General features: G+C 43.2%; 1 protein-coding gene across 1 annotated transcript in view; it reads left to right on the top strand.

Moving 5' to 3' along the window:
• Positions 1 to 18,039, top strand: part of NLK (nemo like kinase) — a 996,575-nt gene that overhangs the window by 299,472 nt on the left and 679,064 nt on the right. The window contains exon 2 of the mRNA XM_078679349.1: positions 17,238 to 17,367. Within this exon, the coding sequence (XP_078535475.1) occupies positions 17,238 to 17,367 (130 nt within the window). The remainder of the gene's footprint in view (positions 1 to 17,237; positions 17,368 to 18,039) is intronic.

Below are 18,039 nucleotides of genomic sequence, written 5' to 3'. Positions count from 1 at the left end.
GTTCTGTTACTGGTTCTGGGAGTAGCCTACATCTTTGTCAGTTTCATTGGACTTTTCGAATAAACATTTCTGTGGTCGATAATTGATTATATTGGATATATCCTCCCATCAGCAGGCAGACTTTGGACGGTCAAAGCTTTTACATCCCACATGGAAACATGGACTCAAAGAAAATGCATCTGTTGTCGAGGGAGGTATTCCTTTTGTTTTATTTTTTCATGCGTTTGTTGGGAGCTGCCGGAAATCAATACCTGCTTTTACATTTGGTAGAGGATAGTGGCAGAGTGTTACCTGCTGAGCAGGCTCGTGAGGTGGTTGCAGATTTTCACAGCCATATAATTCTCTAAGGTTTAACCTCTGTTTGTTCCAACGAAATAGTGATTTTAACGTCGTCATTCATCTGTCATCTAACATTGAATATAAATCCTGAACATGCAAATCACTCACTCCATGAAGTGCTGCCATTCATTCCATCATTTTAGAATTTGAAAGAGGGCATGATACTCCCCCAGATCCAAACATCTTTCAGGTAAACATTTGGCTCCCCTAACATTTAGGAGAAGTGTTAGAAGAAGTGTTGGATGTTATGGTCGATGCCAGATGGTTGAGCAGCACATATTTCTACCTGTGACTTAGATAGCAGCACATTCATACCTAAAATTGGTATTGGCTTACTATCCTCTCAACGAAAAAGTTGCAAACCTTTGGTTGTGATAGATACTCTTTTCTTTCTGCAGACTCTTTATTGCCTGCCCTGACAGTCCTCGATTCAGGTTACTCTGCAAGATAATTCTAGGACGTAAAATAGATTAGATGTTGTTTTGCATTTTAAACACTCTTGTAGTCCTAGATGGCTGGTTTCGAAACATGTAAGTGAGGAGACAGAGCTCTGGGACTGCATGTACAAAGTGTTCTGCGAGCCCAAGATTTGATTGCTAAGTTTTAAAGGTTAAGGATTTGCAGGGGGGGGGGGAGAAGTATCTATCAGCACCAATGTTACTAAAAGCATGCTACTTGATTTGATTTGATTTAAAATTATTTCTATAGCGCGCGTATACCAGCGGTTTCTTGGCGCTGACTCTAACTGGATCCAAAGCTAGTAGGCAGAGAGGGGTAGGAGAAAATTAATCAAAGGATTTTTTGAACAGATAAGTCTTAAGGTGCCTGCGGAATTGAGGGTACTGTGTAATGGTACGAAGTTCAAGGGGAAGGGAGTTCCAAAGGGTCGGGGCAAGGGTGGCGAATTTAGATCCACCCCACTCCTTTCTCCGGAAACGGGGAACAGTGAGAAGGGATTGAGAAGACGAGCGAAGTTCCCGAGTAGGAATGTATGGAGTGATCTCGGATGAGATAAAGGCCGGAGCCAGTCCGAGTCGAGCCAGAAAGGTCGTAGTTGCAAGCTTGAATTGGACCCTGGCACCCACAGGGAGCCAGTGTAGAGATTTCAAGAGGGGGGTAGAGTGGTGGAATTTAGGGAGATTGAAGACCAGGCGGGCCGCCTGGTTCTCAATCTGTTGTAAACGCCGCAAGCTGTAGGCGGGGATGCCGGCATATAAGGCATTGCCGTAATCCAGGCGGGACACCACCATGGCCAGGATTATAAGTTTAAGAGCAGAAAAGGTGAAAAAGCGAGACACTCTGCGAATAGTTCGCAGGGAAAGAAAGGAGGAAGATACCACAGAGCTAACCTGGGAGTGAAGGGTGAGTTGCGAATTGATTTTTATACCCAGGGTTTTAACAGAGGAAGAGGGAGCAGGGGGAGTGCCAAGAGAGGGGGCCAAAAGAGAGAGGACCGTATTTAATGTATGTACAGAATCAATAAGATAGATGTCGGTATACACTACTTATGCATCAAACTTTCTAGTTTCCAGTCCAATTTTGCTTAATCTCATACAAACTCTGTTATTTGTATTTACTACAATCATACAACTCAGGAGACCCAGTAAAGGTCTTTTGATTCTGCTTAGTAATGTGAAACTGTCCGAATGGCCTTTTTTTCCATGCTTCAGTGGCTACATTTGGGACTCAAACTGCATGGGAAGTTCTTTATTTTCTGTCGACTCCATTATTCTTGGGTGATATTTGCATATTTCCATCCTATTCTACTTCTTGAAGATAAGCTCTCCGCAGTGACAGATGATTTTACGGCACAATCCACTGCACAACAGTTCTTGTTTGCACTGGGCTATATATTATGATCTTGTTACACCATTCTGAAGGAACTCGACTACTACTTTGTCTGTGTTGTGGGGATTTTGGACCTTTGCTTCCTCCCTTGTAGTTTTATTAGTTGTCTCATTCTTATTGAACGCTTCCAATACAAGGTGTCATATTTGCACTTCCTGTAATTTTTTTTCGTTCCATTAAAGTTTTATACAGTTTTTCTAATCTTCCGAGCTCATTTACTCAGCTTTTGTTTGATTTCATAATTCCTTACAGTTTGGACTTCGCCTTACGAAGTTAGTGAGCTAAATAATGAATAGTTATTCACAAGACTAGGTCCGGGTAAATAAATTATGAATGCTTTTATAATTTTCAAGTGTGCTTGCATTGCATCCTTGTTTGAAAGTCGGAAGGCATGTACTGTTACATAAAGGTATGGTCGCTTCTACAATACTATTTTATCAGTGTTGTGATACAAATTACTGATCCCTAAATGGCCAAGATTTCCTGCATGGATAGGGGTAAGCCTAAAAGGAGTAGAGAGACCAATCTTATTGGAAGAGGAAGCCTCCCTCATATAATGTGACATGCTGAATCTTAGACAACCTCTCCTCACACTGGTACGACAATTCCACCAGGGCTGACTTGAGAAGACGTATGGGGGCGTACTCTCCCTCACTCCTTTTGTGTTTTGAAATGTACTGTATGTACCCTTTCTTAGGCAGATACCCATTGCAGAAATGTGCGAAACAGCGTCCTAAAAATAAGGGACAATACTGTTCAAATTCTGATTCCTGGTGGATGGACCGAGCATATCTTTCATTTATGTATAAATTGTTTGGGGAAATGTTCCTTACTATTTTTTTCCTCTCCCTTGTTGGCCTTTCTACAATGGTTTTGGGTTTCTAGTCCTGAGTGTTCAGTTTTATTCCACATTAATGAATATCAGTGAAAATGCCATCATGGCAAGGCAAGTTTATTTTTGTTTATCCGATTTCTGCTTCGTGAGAAATATTCATTGACTCTGTGCACAACCTATTGAGTTTCATGAGAAACAAGAATAGCAAAGTGTTGAAGCACAACAACAAACTTGCAGTCATTACCCTTTATTCTTGTTTCAAGATGAAGCACGGCCCAACCGCCAAAGTTGTGCCCTTTCCGGTAACAACGGAGCCTTAAAGCAAAGTTTAGCTCCTTGTTTTTTACCTAATTTCTGATGTAGTTGTGAATACATGAAGTTATGTAAAGTTATTCTTATGTATGTTGGTATTTTAAATATAATGCAGAGTTAGTTTGTTTTTATATCTGAGGAAATGTTTCCTAATAATCAATGCAACTCATGTATGGTATAGTTTTTAGGTCTCGCCTAGCAACGCAGCGCATGCGCTGCTCGCCTTGGCGAGATCTATTGTTGTGGCTTTTTTGGTGGAAGTGAGACACGAGATGGGCACGCCTGCCTGCCCGGACAGGAGATGTGCATGGGCGTCTCTTTTGCTCGCGGCGTCTCTATGCAAATATAAATCAACAAGCGAAGTCGCTTCTGCACGCTGTGAGTGCTTTCACTTGGAGCAATGGCAGCACACAGGCGCAGGACGCGTGGACTCAGTGGACCCGAAATCAGCAGCGCTTCACCTGGGCGCAGGCTGGTAAGGTCTATGTATTTCACAGTACACTTCTCTATGCAAATATAAAGCAACAAGCAAAGCCGCTTCTGCTCGCCGTGCGTGCCTTCACATTTTTTTTTAATAAGTTGTGCCGATCTGCTTAATAGTGTGTTGTCTTTTCATGTAATGTGCAACAAACCATAGCCTACTCTGCACAATGCCTTCCACACTAACCCGGTACCACTAAGTTAACGGTTGATTGTAGCGTTTATAATGTGCCATGTAATTCCATAGTGATACAAAATGCTGCGACAAACTTTGTGGCCTGTAATGTATATTCATAAACAATAAAACTTGCCAAAAAACTAAATATTTAACAAAGCTTATGTTCAGAGCCAGCTGCTCCACTGTCACAGCTGACATACTGCATGCGTTCGAACCATAACGCAACTTACAGGGAAGTGTTGCTTGTTAATGCTTTCTCCTGTGCAAAGGCCTATCAAAACCGGTGCAACCATAGAACGGCCAATAAATAATAGACTTGGACGACTGCCCGGATAAGTTCAGAGGACATGTGTTTTCAGTGTCGATGGGGAGAACAGACTGTGCGGGCCTGCCTGGTCATCATTCTTTGACCTCACTTTCTATGAATCCGTAATGTTTCGGAGCAGTGCTGGGGTGTGGCAGGGGTTCAAGATTTGTCATGGCTTGTCAAAATATTAAGAGCAGTTCCTTTTTGCGTGCCCGGTGCAGCCGTCCTGAGGCAAAGCTCAGAACCACCCCTCGAGCTGCCAGTCAATTCTTCCATGTGTTTTGCTCTGCTGCAGGGGTTCTGCTTGGACTCTGGCTTCTTCCGCGTCTACTTGCCTTTCTCCAGGACAGGCTGGGGAGATAGAGTTGAATTTGAGCCTGAACATGGAAGAAAAGTCTGGCTGCATGCCTGTGGCCCTCTACGAGAGCATTGTAATGTCAGGTGGAATATAATCTGTGATGCGATATGTCATCATATACAGCTAGAATGATTGCGCTACATGAAAGCGGCCACATGTGTGGATCTGTTGAATGACATGTTGCGTGCAGCCGTGATGTCAACAAGTTTTGATAATACTGCAGTGTGTAATGTAGGTTTATAGGATCCATTATATAAAGCATATAGGTGCCTTCACAAGCCTAGCTATAGGTCACAGCTGGCATCTCATCAGTGTTCTTCTCTGGCAGTTACTGTTACCTCTTGACAGATTACGGTCTAGCTGGATCTGTTACCACCGGATTCTGATAGGATCTGGCTTAGTTGGATATGAGCAGATAAAGCCCGGCTATGAAGGTTGCAGAGTCTGTGACGGGGAGGGGTCATACAGATTGGGGTGGGACGCCAGACTCTGGTAGTGCCCAGCTGTGATGGGCCCAGCTCTGGTTCATTGGGTGTATTCTGACATCCTTCTGCACATATGTCGATGCTTCCCTGCTCTACCTCAGCTGTGTGATGTTAGATGGAATGCTGTGTATGTCACAGTGCGTGTGGGCACCTTGTTAAGCAATGGGTGGAGCAAGGCAGAACAGGATGGACACGGACTCTGGTCGGGCTTTCCTACCCAGTCTTGTAACATTGGCTCCTGTCCTTTGTTTAGAATGTTTCTTCACTCCTGATTACAGACCAGAGTAACTTAAGTTCTCACAGACTACTGTGAAGACGTCAAGGCATATTTTTGAAGACACACTGGTGTAAAGTCATATGTTCAAAAGTAGATATCTTTATCGAGTTGAAACACCAATACAAGCCAGAGCCTGGATGACCTTCCTTCCAAACCAACTGCTCCAAGTATACTGGCCGAAATCTCCAGAACACTCACTTGCAAGAAGCAGTTTACAAAGGAAAACAAGAAGGCACGCAATGTCGCGTGTAACAAAATATATAATTAAAGTTTAACTAAATATATAAACAATTTAAACAAAACATAACAGTCGGTTGCAGTAGAATTATTATTTCCCCTCTAGGACTCTTCAGGCTGTGGGTTCCTTTTGGGACATCTCAAGGCTTCAAAGGCACAATAACTTGTTGCAATCGCAATAGGGGTCAAATCCGAAGATGAGACCCAGATTTCTATATTCCTCCTATCGCCTTCTTTCAAACTAAGGCCACCGTCACTGGACAGAAGAAGGAAGGTCGCTTGCGGCAGACAGGAATGTCATACCTGTGGTTAATTAAAGAGGTTCTGTCATTGGAAAGGCTCCTTCTTTGTTAATGTGTCCTTTGTTCTTTGTTCTTGAAAGTGTCTCTGTCACTGTGGCACAGCAGGTAGCCAGTTCTGTATTCTGGTTGGCTCCTCCTCCTTTGAAGGTGCTTTCTGTCCCGGTGGCTCTTCAGTAGGCAGGCAGTACCACATTTTCCTGGACAGGAGAAAAGTGGATAATACAGATAGGTTCTCATACCTTGGTATCAACTTTGATAGAAGGGGCACTTGGCAGGCAGCTGTAACGGCAAGGGGCCTAGCGTTCTCTAGGGCCACGGGTGCACTGATTAATTTTGCTAAAAAACTGGGAGGAAGGCCGGAAAGGGCCCTCTTACAGATCTATAAAGCCAAATGCATATCAACCGGCACATACGGAGCTGGGATCTGGGGGATTGAGCATGTAGATACTCTCCAACGCTCTGAGAATTGTTTTCTTCGTTATTACTGGCAGCCACCAGGGGCACAGCGATTTATGCTGTCTACAGTGAATTAGGTCTTTCACATATCACAGACACTATAAAATCCTCACCTATTCTACTGTGGCACAATGTCTGGGCAAAGCAGGAGACAAGCTTGAACAGAGATGTTATAACAGATTGTCTCAGCTTGGCCGGTGCTGATAACATCAAATGGCTTAAATATGTGAGAAAAATGTTCAACGATATTGGGCACCCGGAATATTTTTCTAACCCGGTAGGCATGAAGACCGTCTCTAGAGCTACTCTTAAAAAACTGGTCTTACAGTACCTAGATAGTAAAAGATGGTCTGTGGAAAAGGGTAAGCGCACGGTCGTAGAGCACCAACTGACTATAAATGCTGAAGGGGTACAACAGTATTTAATTTTAGAACCATCCCCCTTCACACGCATGCTCTTGACCCGCTTTCGCACTGATACTTTTTTCAGATTAATTACTTTCCCACAATGTAATGATTGGACCAGAAATATAGAAACCTGTCTGTGTGATAACATCTCATATCAGTTTAACATTCATTGTATACTATTCTGCAGGTTCAATTCGCTCCCGAGGGAAAGCTTCTTGAAACCTCTACTGAAGATTTGGGGCATACGAACCTGCAGAGTGGCCTATAATAAATTGAAAACCCTAGAAAACGCACACGTCATCAAAGTCATATCTACTTACCTAAAAGCGGTTGTTAGGCTCAGGACCTCGATGTAATCTTAGAACAACTGGTAAATAACTAGATTAGCAAATGTCATCACCTGTTTTCACATCAATTTATTTTGTTCTTGTGAGTAAGTGTCCCAAGTACTGTATCATTTTTTTAGTATGAATTTTTACATGCCTACGGCATTTTATTATGTTGTCTTTAAAATGTACGCTTTTATGATTCTGTTTCTACAAATCAAATAAAGCTTAATGAATTTGAATTTGAGTCTGGCTTCCAAACAGTTTGAATTCTTGCTTTCAAAATCCTGGCAGGTGGTGATGTAGCACAAATATGGATTCACAGGCTTTCCCCTTAAAGTGGAGAACTAGAATAATTATTTGTGCTGGAGCTGGCTGTGCGAATAATGTACTGTGTAGTCAACCTCAGAGCCAGACATTTGTCAAAAAAACTTTGAGGAAGCAACGTGTTTACAGGGAACAGAGGAGTTCTTTCTGAACATGTGTAAAAATCGGTGCCACCTAATCTGCGACCCTGGGACACAGGTGGTATTGCTGACCATGAAAGGTGGAAAATGGTCTCTCAAGCACACATCCTTGAAGCATGTGGCTTCAAGTATGCAAACGAGTCTCTGGCAGTTCAAGTGCAGAGTTAGGTTGCAACAGTGGATTTAATTTGGTGGTTGGTAGTATTTATCCCTACATAGGACAGAAAATCGGGCCCCCAAATTCTTTAATTTGTTATTACACATCCTTTGCTGAAAACGTTAAACTCTGACAGGATGAAAGGAGGAGTTGTATACACTCCTCGTGCTGGAAGAGCCTCACTTTGCCTCGTGGCACATAGGTGATCAGATTGCTTGCGATACGCTGGTGTGTACAATAAGGGGTTTGCAACACGTGCATTGCTTACCATTCATAAAATGGTGGCTTTTTATTGGTCAATAGGCTTAGTAGTCTCTCCTAAATAACGCTTTTTCTCTTCTTGTAACCTCCTCTAAGGACACCCCCTGTTACATGTATTGTTACTCGGTAGTCTTTAATTACAGCCTCAGAGCACTATTTTCTTAAATAGCTTTGTCCTGCCTGTTATTGCAGGCAGGACATGATCTCCCTCTATGCTTATTTTTTTCCCCAAATTTATCCAGCACGTCATGCCTCGGCCGTAATGATGGCAGTCATGCTTTTGTTATTTGCTGGACGAACGCGGCCGCATGCCTTACTTTTTCTGGTTCTTTACAAAAAATGTTTTTTCCAATGGTGGCACACGCCCTTTAGCTTTAAACCTCTTAAGCTAAAGTGCAGGTGCCACGATTGCTTTAAAAGTAAACACATTTTTAAAAAAGTGAATTTTTCCCCTATTTGTTTATTTTAGGAAGTTGCAACACCTGCGCTTTAGCTTTAGATGTTCAAAGCTAAAGTGTGGGTGCCACCATTGTCACAAAAGTGAATAAATAGAGGGGAAAAAAGCAGGCAGCTGCCATTTTTTTTTCTATTTGCTTACTTTTGTTACTGTGTTTGCACACCATGTGCAGATTTTGTAAACAAATAAAAAGCATTATCATTTACAATGCAATCAGCTCAAAATTGCAAATGAGAGACCTATTGCATTGCAAATACATTTCACTAGTCTTTCCACTCATAATAAAAATGGTGGAGGGGCTTGGCCTGCTGTACGCCCTATAAAATGCGTCTGTGTGGTGACCTTCATGTAACCAACACCAATGGAATAAACTACCCAATCCATGAGTGCATGGATTCCCTTTCCGTTTTTAGAGGGAATTATTGTGAAAGTATGTATATATTGTGGTTGTATGTTTTTTTCAAGATCCTGCATGAAAATTGTTGGACCTGGCCCTTTCAGCAGGGTCACACCAGATTTTTGCCTTCCTCTACTTTGCTGAACTGGTTTTCGTTGGTCTCTAGGGTTCTGTGCACTTTTTCACTGCTAACCAGTGGTAAAGCTTTGAAATCTTGTTCAGATTGGCCTACTGCTTATTGCTGCATTTAATTTACTTACAAGACTCTAGTCTATAGTACTACTTGTACTCAGGGGCTGTAAATTAAATGCTACTTATGGGCTGCATAACTCATTGTGCCACTCACTAATGTTACCTTTTAAAATATGTCTTGGGCTTGCCACTGCAGCCTGTAATAATGTTTTAAACTGAACATTTTGACCCGTCAAAATAAACCGTTTTTCCTTCCTTTTTTAATACCTCCATGTTACCCCAATGATAGGCCTTAAAGCAGGTGTGTCCAACCTTTTGTGTTAACAAGAGCAACCTTTTCTTTTAACAAGAGCTACTTATGTTCAATGAAAACAATCCTGAGCTATTAATATTATTATTGTTGTGATAGTGATCACCGCAGACAAGATAATATAAGTGGCCACCATATTCAAGACAATTCGCAGTAATTACTTTAGTCCAGTGTTTCCAACACTAAGGCATATTTCAATTCCTCTCTATTGCTAATACCTATCCCAATGCCCCTGGAACCAAGGTGTGAAGATGAAGCTGGGTAAATGAGGGAGTCCACTATATAGGTACTCGAATATTCCTTTTTATTGAGGTTTTGTTACGTTATCCAGGTTCACAATGTCCTTTTGTAATGGAGGTCGTACAGCTGATAGGAATTCCTTGGAATCGTCAGCCTCCTTCTCTTGATGCCCCGCCTTGGTCGTTACCGCCGGCTCCTCTCTGGGTCGGTATGGCTCTCGGAGGCAAACAAAGAAGGGATAGGGCAATTAGTGTGAGGTACTCGGGTACAGCCTTGAGGTGGAAGGGGAGTGCGGGATCACCAGGGTTCCACCACCGTTTGCTATATAACGAAGATCGTGACGGGGAGAGAGGACAACTATCCGGTGACCGCCCACACCCTACCCTGTCCCACCCCGTGTAGAAAACAGACCCTTAAAGCGCCCCCGTACCTTGTCCAGCCACGCTTCTCCCCTGGAAGCGTGGCAGGGCGACTCGTGGTTCCGTAGGCCTCCTGGCTTGTCGAGTCTCGGTTCCTGCAGTCCGGGTCGAGCCTCTTCGGTCGCGTCTCCTTCCTCGGCGTCCTTCTCGGCGTCCTCCTTGGCGTGGGATTCTGCACGAACTCCGAAGAAAGGGACTTCCTTAAACGCCCCCGAAGCAGTGGATTGGTTCCTGGCCGATGACGAAGTGACCCGTGATTGGTCGTCGTCTGGGGAAACCCCAAACGTCAGGGAAGGCGGGTCAAGTGACGAAGGCAGGAAAGGCGGTTCCATTGACTACGGTATGGCAGAGGAAATCCAAGAAACGCTTAAAGGATCCTGCGGACGGGGTGGAAAGGAACAATGGTTAGAAGGGACACCCCGTCCGTCTAAGACAGAGTCCGAGTCCGGGACCTCGTGACGCAAGGTTATAATATTAATGTGAAATTATTACACAAATATGAGCTTTAAATAGATTTTGGAAATGAAGCCATTTTTTTTCCTAATATCCGCTTATGAGTTGTGTAAATGCACTCATTTTGATCTTCAATATACACTTTAAATTTTATTATACATATGTTTATTCAGTCAAGCAAAAGATTTTAATTTAGTAGGCTACAGAAGAACTACTTACAGGTAGCTGGAAAACTACCAGTAACTCACGAGCTGCTCGTTGGAGAAGCCTGCCTTAAAGGCTCATAGGGCAGGGTGCATGGTACTTAAAAAGTAGGATATGTGGATTGACATGTCCTGGTAGTGAAAAACTCCTAAAGTCTTTTTTCACTACTGTAAGGCCTATCTCGCCCATTGACTAACATAGGGTTACCTTATTACATTTAATAAGTGCTAACTTTTGATTGGGAGCAGATAGGAATATAGGGCCAGATGTAGGTGGCCAATTACCGGTCGGTAACGGCCGAATTCGGCCGTTACCGACCGGTAATTGGATTTTGAGATGTAGGAGCATGCTTTACAGAATCGGTATTTTACCGATTCTGTATTTACAGATTCGGTAAAATTACCGAATCGGTAAATACAGACTCGGTAAAAATACCGAGTCTGTAAAAGCATATGTAGGTAGCACATCTTTGAGTGCCGCAGGCCTTTCAGATTCGGTATTTTACCACCCAATCCAATTGGGTGGTAAAATACCGAATCCAGGTGTGCATGCCCTTAGGGCATGTCTGTGTGCCACATGGCGCACATGCCTATTTTTGGGGTGCCAGAGGGTGTCAAAGTGACACCCCCTGCACCCTTGCAAAAATCGGTATTTACCGATTCTGTAATTACAGAATCGGTATTGCCCATTGATTCCTATGGGCTGCAAGGCCCATAGGAATCAATGGGCAATACCGATTCGGTATTTACAGAATCAGTAAATACCGAATCTTAACGATTCGGTATTTACCGACCCTGAAATACCTACATCTCCCCCCCTCTATTTTACCACCTCTTAAATACCGATTCGGTATGAATCGGTATTTAAGAGGTGGTAAATTAAAATTACCTACATCTGGCCCATAATGTTTAGACTCAAATAAATTCTAATTTGGAATCCTCTTTAATGGTAAAGTTGCATTTTAGGCTACGATTCTAAAAATGCCACCATTAAAAGACTTTCTAAAGGAACAAAGTCCGCATAACCAAAAGTCATACTTTCAATAGATATAAACATAAGACAAAAACATGCATAGAAACTCAGGCAGTTACATATGGCGCCAATCAGAAATATAGAGAATTATAAATACAATGCAGGGTCAGTGTGCAAATGTTGACGTTCCGATCGTACAGTAATGCAAGGATCATCATCAGGATTTTACATTATAATGCCTGAGAATATGCTGCATTTGAAGTGACAGCAGAGGCTATTAGGAGGCAAAAGGGATGACCACAACATGAGGGAATGCAATGAGACCACTCCCACTGTGAGGATAATTAGTAGGCTCCCTCTGAAGAATACACAAGAGTGGAGTGTTCGCATAAACTAATGCACAATCAAGTCAAGGGGAATAAAGTCTGGGATCAATCGTGGGGGTAAGGCAGCTTCTTTGGGTCACTATTCAAGAATCTGCAGTTTGAGTAAGCCAATATGGCATCAGGTTGATGGCAAACCGCGCACAAGAATATTGGTTGTGTTGCGAACCAGGTATCAATTCCTGATACAGAGAAGACACAACAGAGCCATCCGAGTCTTCGGGCAAGTAAGCGTTCTAGCTAGGCTAACTTTAGATTGTGAGCAGATAGGAATATCATTAGACTCAAATGAATTGTCGTTTAAAATCCACTTTAATGGTAAAGTCGGATTTAGGATTTTAGGTAACAGTTCTGCAAATGCCACCTATAGAAGTCTGTCATTTTCTTGCTCTAACCAATTGTACCTTCTGTCGGTGTCTTGGGTTACATGGCTTTGAATGGCTCTGCTGTTGGGGTATGTGTATTCCTCCCAGACAATGGCACAAAGGGGTGCAGGTTTGGGCAGGATGGACCATCCTTCCAGGATGGCTGGGGGGTCAGAGCAGATGTGTGGGTAAGAACTTGCTACCCCCACACAAAGCTCCACACACACAAAGGCTGGCACCAGGTATACGTATTAGACCTCCTGTTAGATTTGGGGTTCTCTAGTTGGCACAGGTAGATACTTGTTACAAATAGGGACCCTCTCCTCTAGTCAGGGAAAGGGTATTACACACCTAAAATAACCCCTGCTCACCCTCTAGGTTGCGTGGCGCTAGTAGTCAAGGCTTATTTCGGAGGCGTTGTAAGTTGAGCAGTTGTGACCACATACAGTAACCCAGTAACAACACTACAAAAGGACACCACACAGGTTTTATATAAAAAATAAGTAGACTTTATAGAGTTACCACAAGACCAAAAACAACAAAAATACACACTATGATTACTTTAGGATGGTAGATTAAGCTTAGTTCAGTTCAGTTCTTAGGTGCGACACTCTGCGTCAATGTACCTTAAGTTGCGTTGCGCTTCCACGACAAGCAATGTCGCAGCAATGGGAAATACGGTAAAGTCAGGTGCAAAGAAATAAAGACGGGAAGATCTTCCAGATGCGGCACGCTTCTCGGGGATGCGAGAAGTTCTCGGTTCGATGCGTGGACTACAGCTGCGACATCCAAGATGCGACGGCAGCAGCTCCAGCGGCGACGCTCTTCTCCCACGATGAGTGAAGCTACCGCTCGATGCCACAACTACAGCGGCGACATTCAAGATGCAACGGCAGCCGCTCCCACGGCGCGCGCTTCTCGGGGATGCAGGTGCTCTTGATCGATGCTGTGCAGTGCGACTGTTCCAGCGGCGACACCCTCCTTCTCCGGAGTTGCGACGGCAGGCACAGCAACGGCGACAAGCTCCGACCTCGTTGCGAGATTCTTCTCCTCATGCGATGCAGTGCGACAACCACAGCGGCGACAGCCTCCTTCTTCGGAGTTGCGACGGCAGCATCAGCAACGGCGACACGCTTCCTCTTCGTTGCGGCATGCTTCTCTCCGATGCGGTGCAGTGCGACAGTTCCAGCGGCGACACCCTCCTTTCTCCGGAGTTGCGACGGCAGGCACAGCGACACGCTTCTTCTCCTTGAGTCGCGCTTCCAGCTCCTTCCGAAACGCAGTTCCTCAGGAGGCCCAAAACAGCAGCAGGCACTTCCAAAGAACTCTGGGGAGCTGGGGGGTGAAGTCCAAACCAGTTCTGAAGCACTCTGTTTACCAGACTTCACATTTCCTTTCACAGTGCAGGGCATGCACATCAGACACCCGACAGGAGGTGGAGCCAGCATTGTGGAAGGCAAGTACAGTCCTGGAGCACTCTGTTGACAGGACTCCTCTTCTTTCAGTGTGCAGGGCAGAGACGTCAGCCGCTCCCCAGGGGGTGGAGCCAGCATTGTGGAAGGCAGGCACAGCCCTATTCAGAGTTCAGGTGCACTCCTCCCTCCCATCAAGATGCAGATCTCTCTGTTCACCACTGGGTGACTCAGCCTGCCTCCTGTAATTCCCCAGCCCTGTCACTCACAGAAAGCAGACATAGGAATACACAAACTAGAAGAGGCAGGTTTGAATGGTTAGACAAGCAAATACCTACTTTCTAAAAGTGGTATTTGCAAACACAGAATATGAAAATAAACTTTACTAAAGGATGTCTTTTATTATTCTGAGTTCAGGCATACTTGAGGACTGCCTTGCTCTCCAAGAAGGAAGACTGACCCTGCTTCCTTCAACCCAGGCCAACCTGAGTGACTACAGGGATAAGTTGTTAGACCTCCTGTCTGAGCTAAGGGGAAAAAGAAAGCTCCAGATGACTCCCTGCAACTGCCTAGTGTACTTGCTGCACTGTACCTCCAACTGGACCGGCCCTTTAATGGAATAACGCATGCCATTATTTCATCATCACAATGTATGCGTCTTTAGCACGCATGCCTTTACAACGATATTGCCATAAAGATGTAAAATAAAGACGTTGTAAAGACGTATGTGTGGTAAACGTTTAATGGTAAGTAGCCAAACATTCCGAATTTTGCAAGGCTTACTAGGCAGAGGTCTGAGATGATTCATGAAGCAGACATCTACGTATATAAATAATGAAAGCTGAACAGTGAAGAGAGATTGATAGAGTAATATATCCCCTGTATGTCCCTGAAGGTAGCTGCCATCTTAGAACATGTTCTAATACATAAATGCTTCAATAATATATAGTACTATGGGGTCCTTGACCTTCAATGCCAGCAAATGTGGTAAGTAGTGTGCAAGCGCTGTAGTATCAGTAAAATGCGGTATGGGTCGGTGTGCTGGCAAAGAAATATATCGCACATATTTTATTAGTCATATAAGTGGGAGGAGTGTTCAGATTATACGTTTGCTTGGGAGCAAGTATTTACTGCTATCTTGTGCTTAGATGGGAGTGGCTGGACAGTTAATACAGTTCAGTGAAGCGTAGGGATGTGTTTTATTGAATTGATGTAAAGCGGGATGGTGATGCGTCCATGGTGGTACGAGTTAACTTGGAAAATATATTGATGAGACTTTACACCGCCTAATTTAGAAGTGCCATGAATCTGTCCTCTTTCTGGTGTGTGCTACGTGGTTAACATTATTGAAGTGGAAGTGCAACTGAGCCTACAAAAACGCTGTGAATTTCGTTGCAGAGACCTGCATGATGAAGGCAGATTCATTGTTAAATCCTGCACTTGCGTCGTAAAGACGCATTTGTGGTAAAGCATCAGTTGAGCTCCTTCTGAGAAGAAAGTGGAAATCCTGAAGTTTTTGGCTCTTCTCAGCCATGAACCGGTCTATTCGTGCTGGACTCTATGGTCCACAATGACTGTCAATATGAAGCTTCGGTGAACCCGACTCTTTGCTCTACACTGACCACCAGCGATGACCACCACCGTAAGATCTGCTCAAGAATGTTGAGGGTTCTAACTAAATTTAGAGGAGCATAGAAATAACCAGTGCCATTGTAGAAGAAGCCCATGTCCATGTGCTGTTGCCTAACCAGGGAAGCTCACTAAAGTATTAGTTAGTTTATCATAGCTTTGGACTGGAGGGGTGAGGTGTCATGTTGGACCTAGCCCCCTATGCAGGAATACCAGAAACCTTCTGCCTTCACCTCCTTCCTTTGCTGTACCCGTTTTTGTTGACTTTTAGGAATATGTGCACTTTACTGATACTATCTAGTGCTAATTTGCTTGTACTCTGTCCCTGAAACATGGAAAATTCGGACTGCACCTAATTGGCACATTTAATTTGCCTGTAAGTCCGTAGTAAATAGTACAACATATACCCAGGGCCTGTAGATTACATGCAACTGGTTGGCCTGCAACACTCATTATGCCACATACTTTGTCTCATGCCTGCAATTGCAGCCTGTCATGCAGTTTTAAGCTGCCATTTTAACCTAGTACAATAAACCTTTGGCCAGGCCTAAATCTTCCTTATGTTAATAGAAGGTATGCCCTAAAACCCCAATGGGCACTGTGCATGATATTTAGAAAGTAGGACTTGAGTTCAAGTTTTACATGTCTTAGCAGTGAAAAAGTTCTAAAGTCGTGTTCCACTTTTCTAAGGCCTATCCCTCCCATAGACTAACACTGGGTTACCTAATCACATTTAATGAGTGATAACTTCAAAATGGAGAGCAGATAGTTATGCTGTTTGCACTCAAATGAAATGTAATTTAAAATCATCTTTAAAAGTAAAGTTGGATTTTAAGTTACACTTTTGAAAATGCCTCCTTTCGAAAGCTGGCATTTTCGTGCCAAAACCAAATCTGGTACCGATGCTGTCCTATGGCAGACCTTGCACTGTAGCACCTGGCAGCGCCTGATTGCTGGCTTCACCGCAGCCGATGCAGCACCTCGCTCCTTGTAATCTGCAGCTTCATTGAAATCACCTTCCCACTCCTGGTTGGCAGCGCCACCGGAACAGAAGCAGGACTCCACATCATAGCACCAGGGGCAAAAAGGTACAACTTCCAGCGGGCGACCCTAGTCCTGTACCCGGACTGCGCTCCATTGTGGTCAGCCTGAACATGTGTCCTGATCCAGTGCGACCAGACACCAACAGTTGTCACTATATTTACCTAAAACCTTTTTAAAAACTCATGTCTCCGGTTCTACTGATTGGATTTTGATCATTTTGTTATTTTAAAATATTTAAACGTACTCTAAATACTCTGTTCTAAATTCGTTTTGGATTTTTCTTGTGTTTTGTTTTACTACTCTTTGTGTGTTGCATAAATACTTGCACATTGCCTCTAAGTTAAGCCTAACTGCTTTTGAGACAACCTGCCTTAGGGTTAAGCAGAGGTTAATTTAGTAACCTTTGCCAATAACCCAGTTTCAGAGATATTTTGTGTTCATGAATTAAATGAAGATCTCTATGACATAGTACGAGAATTACAAGTGAGTAATTTTTCCCTCCCCACCTGACAAAACATAATTATGTATACATAGTAGAAAATATACACTCCCGTTGATCGATCATTTATGCCGCACAGCCTCTTATCAACGGCCCTGCCATTGCCTTTTTATTTTCTAACTGCATTTGCATTTATGTGGCTTGGGATAGGCATGTACGTTTGTTTAATTAGTGTTTTAGCTGCCTTGCCATAAATTCTAAATGCATATTATGCTTATTGACTTCACAGGTCTGTGACAGATCCTAGAGATGGAAAGAGGGTTGCTCTTAAAAAAATGCCTAACGTCTTCCAGAATTTGGTCTCCTGCAAAAGGGTCTTCCGTGAGTTGAAGATGCTGTGTTTTTTTAAACATGACAATGTAAGTACACATTTTTTGTTCAATAGTTAAGCAGGACTTGTAGCATAGACGTAATAACAGCAAAACGTTTGAAAATATACATCATATCAACAAGTGTTTGCTCCTCCAAAAGATGTAATTACTTTTCTTTTTTTAAATGCTTTATTGTTTCTCTGTAAAATCATATTAACAAATACTGAAGAAACTGTGGTGATATTATACATGTAAGTTGACAATTAATAATGTATTAAATAAACCAGGGAGTCCTGATGATAGTGTCTTTTTGGTATATATAGATGAAAGTATAAACCAAGTCATTGCCCTAGGCTGGGCTGGAAATCATTAAAGTAAACAAGTTACAAATGTACTACAATTCTAAAGTACAGATTTAATTATTTTATTGGTGAGCATATTTCCACCAGCACCTTCAGTCGCAGAACAGTGGGATATAAATTTGGTATTTGCTCAGCTGATGGCTCAACATTTAGAGTCCTTGTTCAATTGGATTGCAAAATTGACTCTGAAGACTGATTCTGGAGGAATAACTAGAGCCGAACAAACCTTCCACACGTTTTTCCCAAAAGACAAATGTGACTATGATGGTGAAATGTACTTCCTTGCCAGAGGTGCTGATAGAGTTCTTTATTCTGGACAAATATACATTATTACTGGACGGTTGTTAAAGGCACTAAA

This window comes from Lissotriton helveticus, chromosome 3_1 (assembly GCF_964261635.1).
Source record: "Lissotriton helveticus chromosome 3_1, aLisHel1.1, whole genome shotgun sequence".
Classification (NCBI taxonomy): Eukaryota; Metazoa; Chordata; class Amphibia; order Caudata; family Salamandridae; genus Lissotriton; species Lissotriton helveticus.
This window is presented reverse-complemented; position numbering and strand designations above follow the sequence as displayed.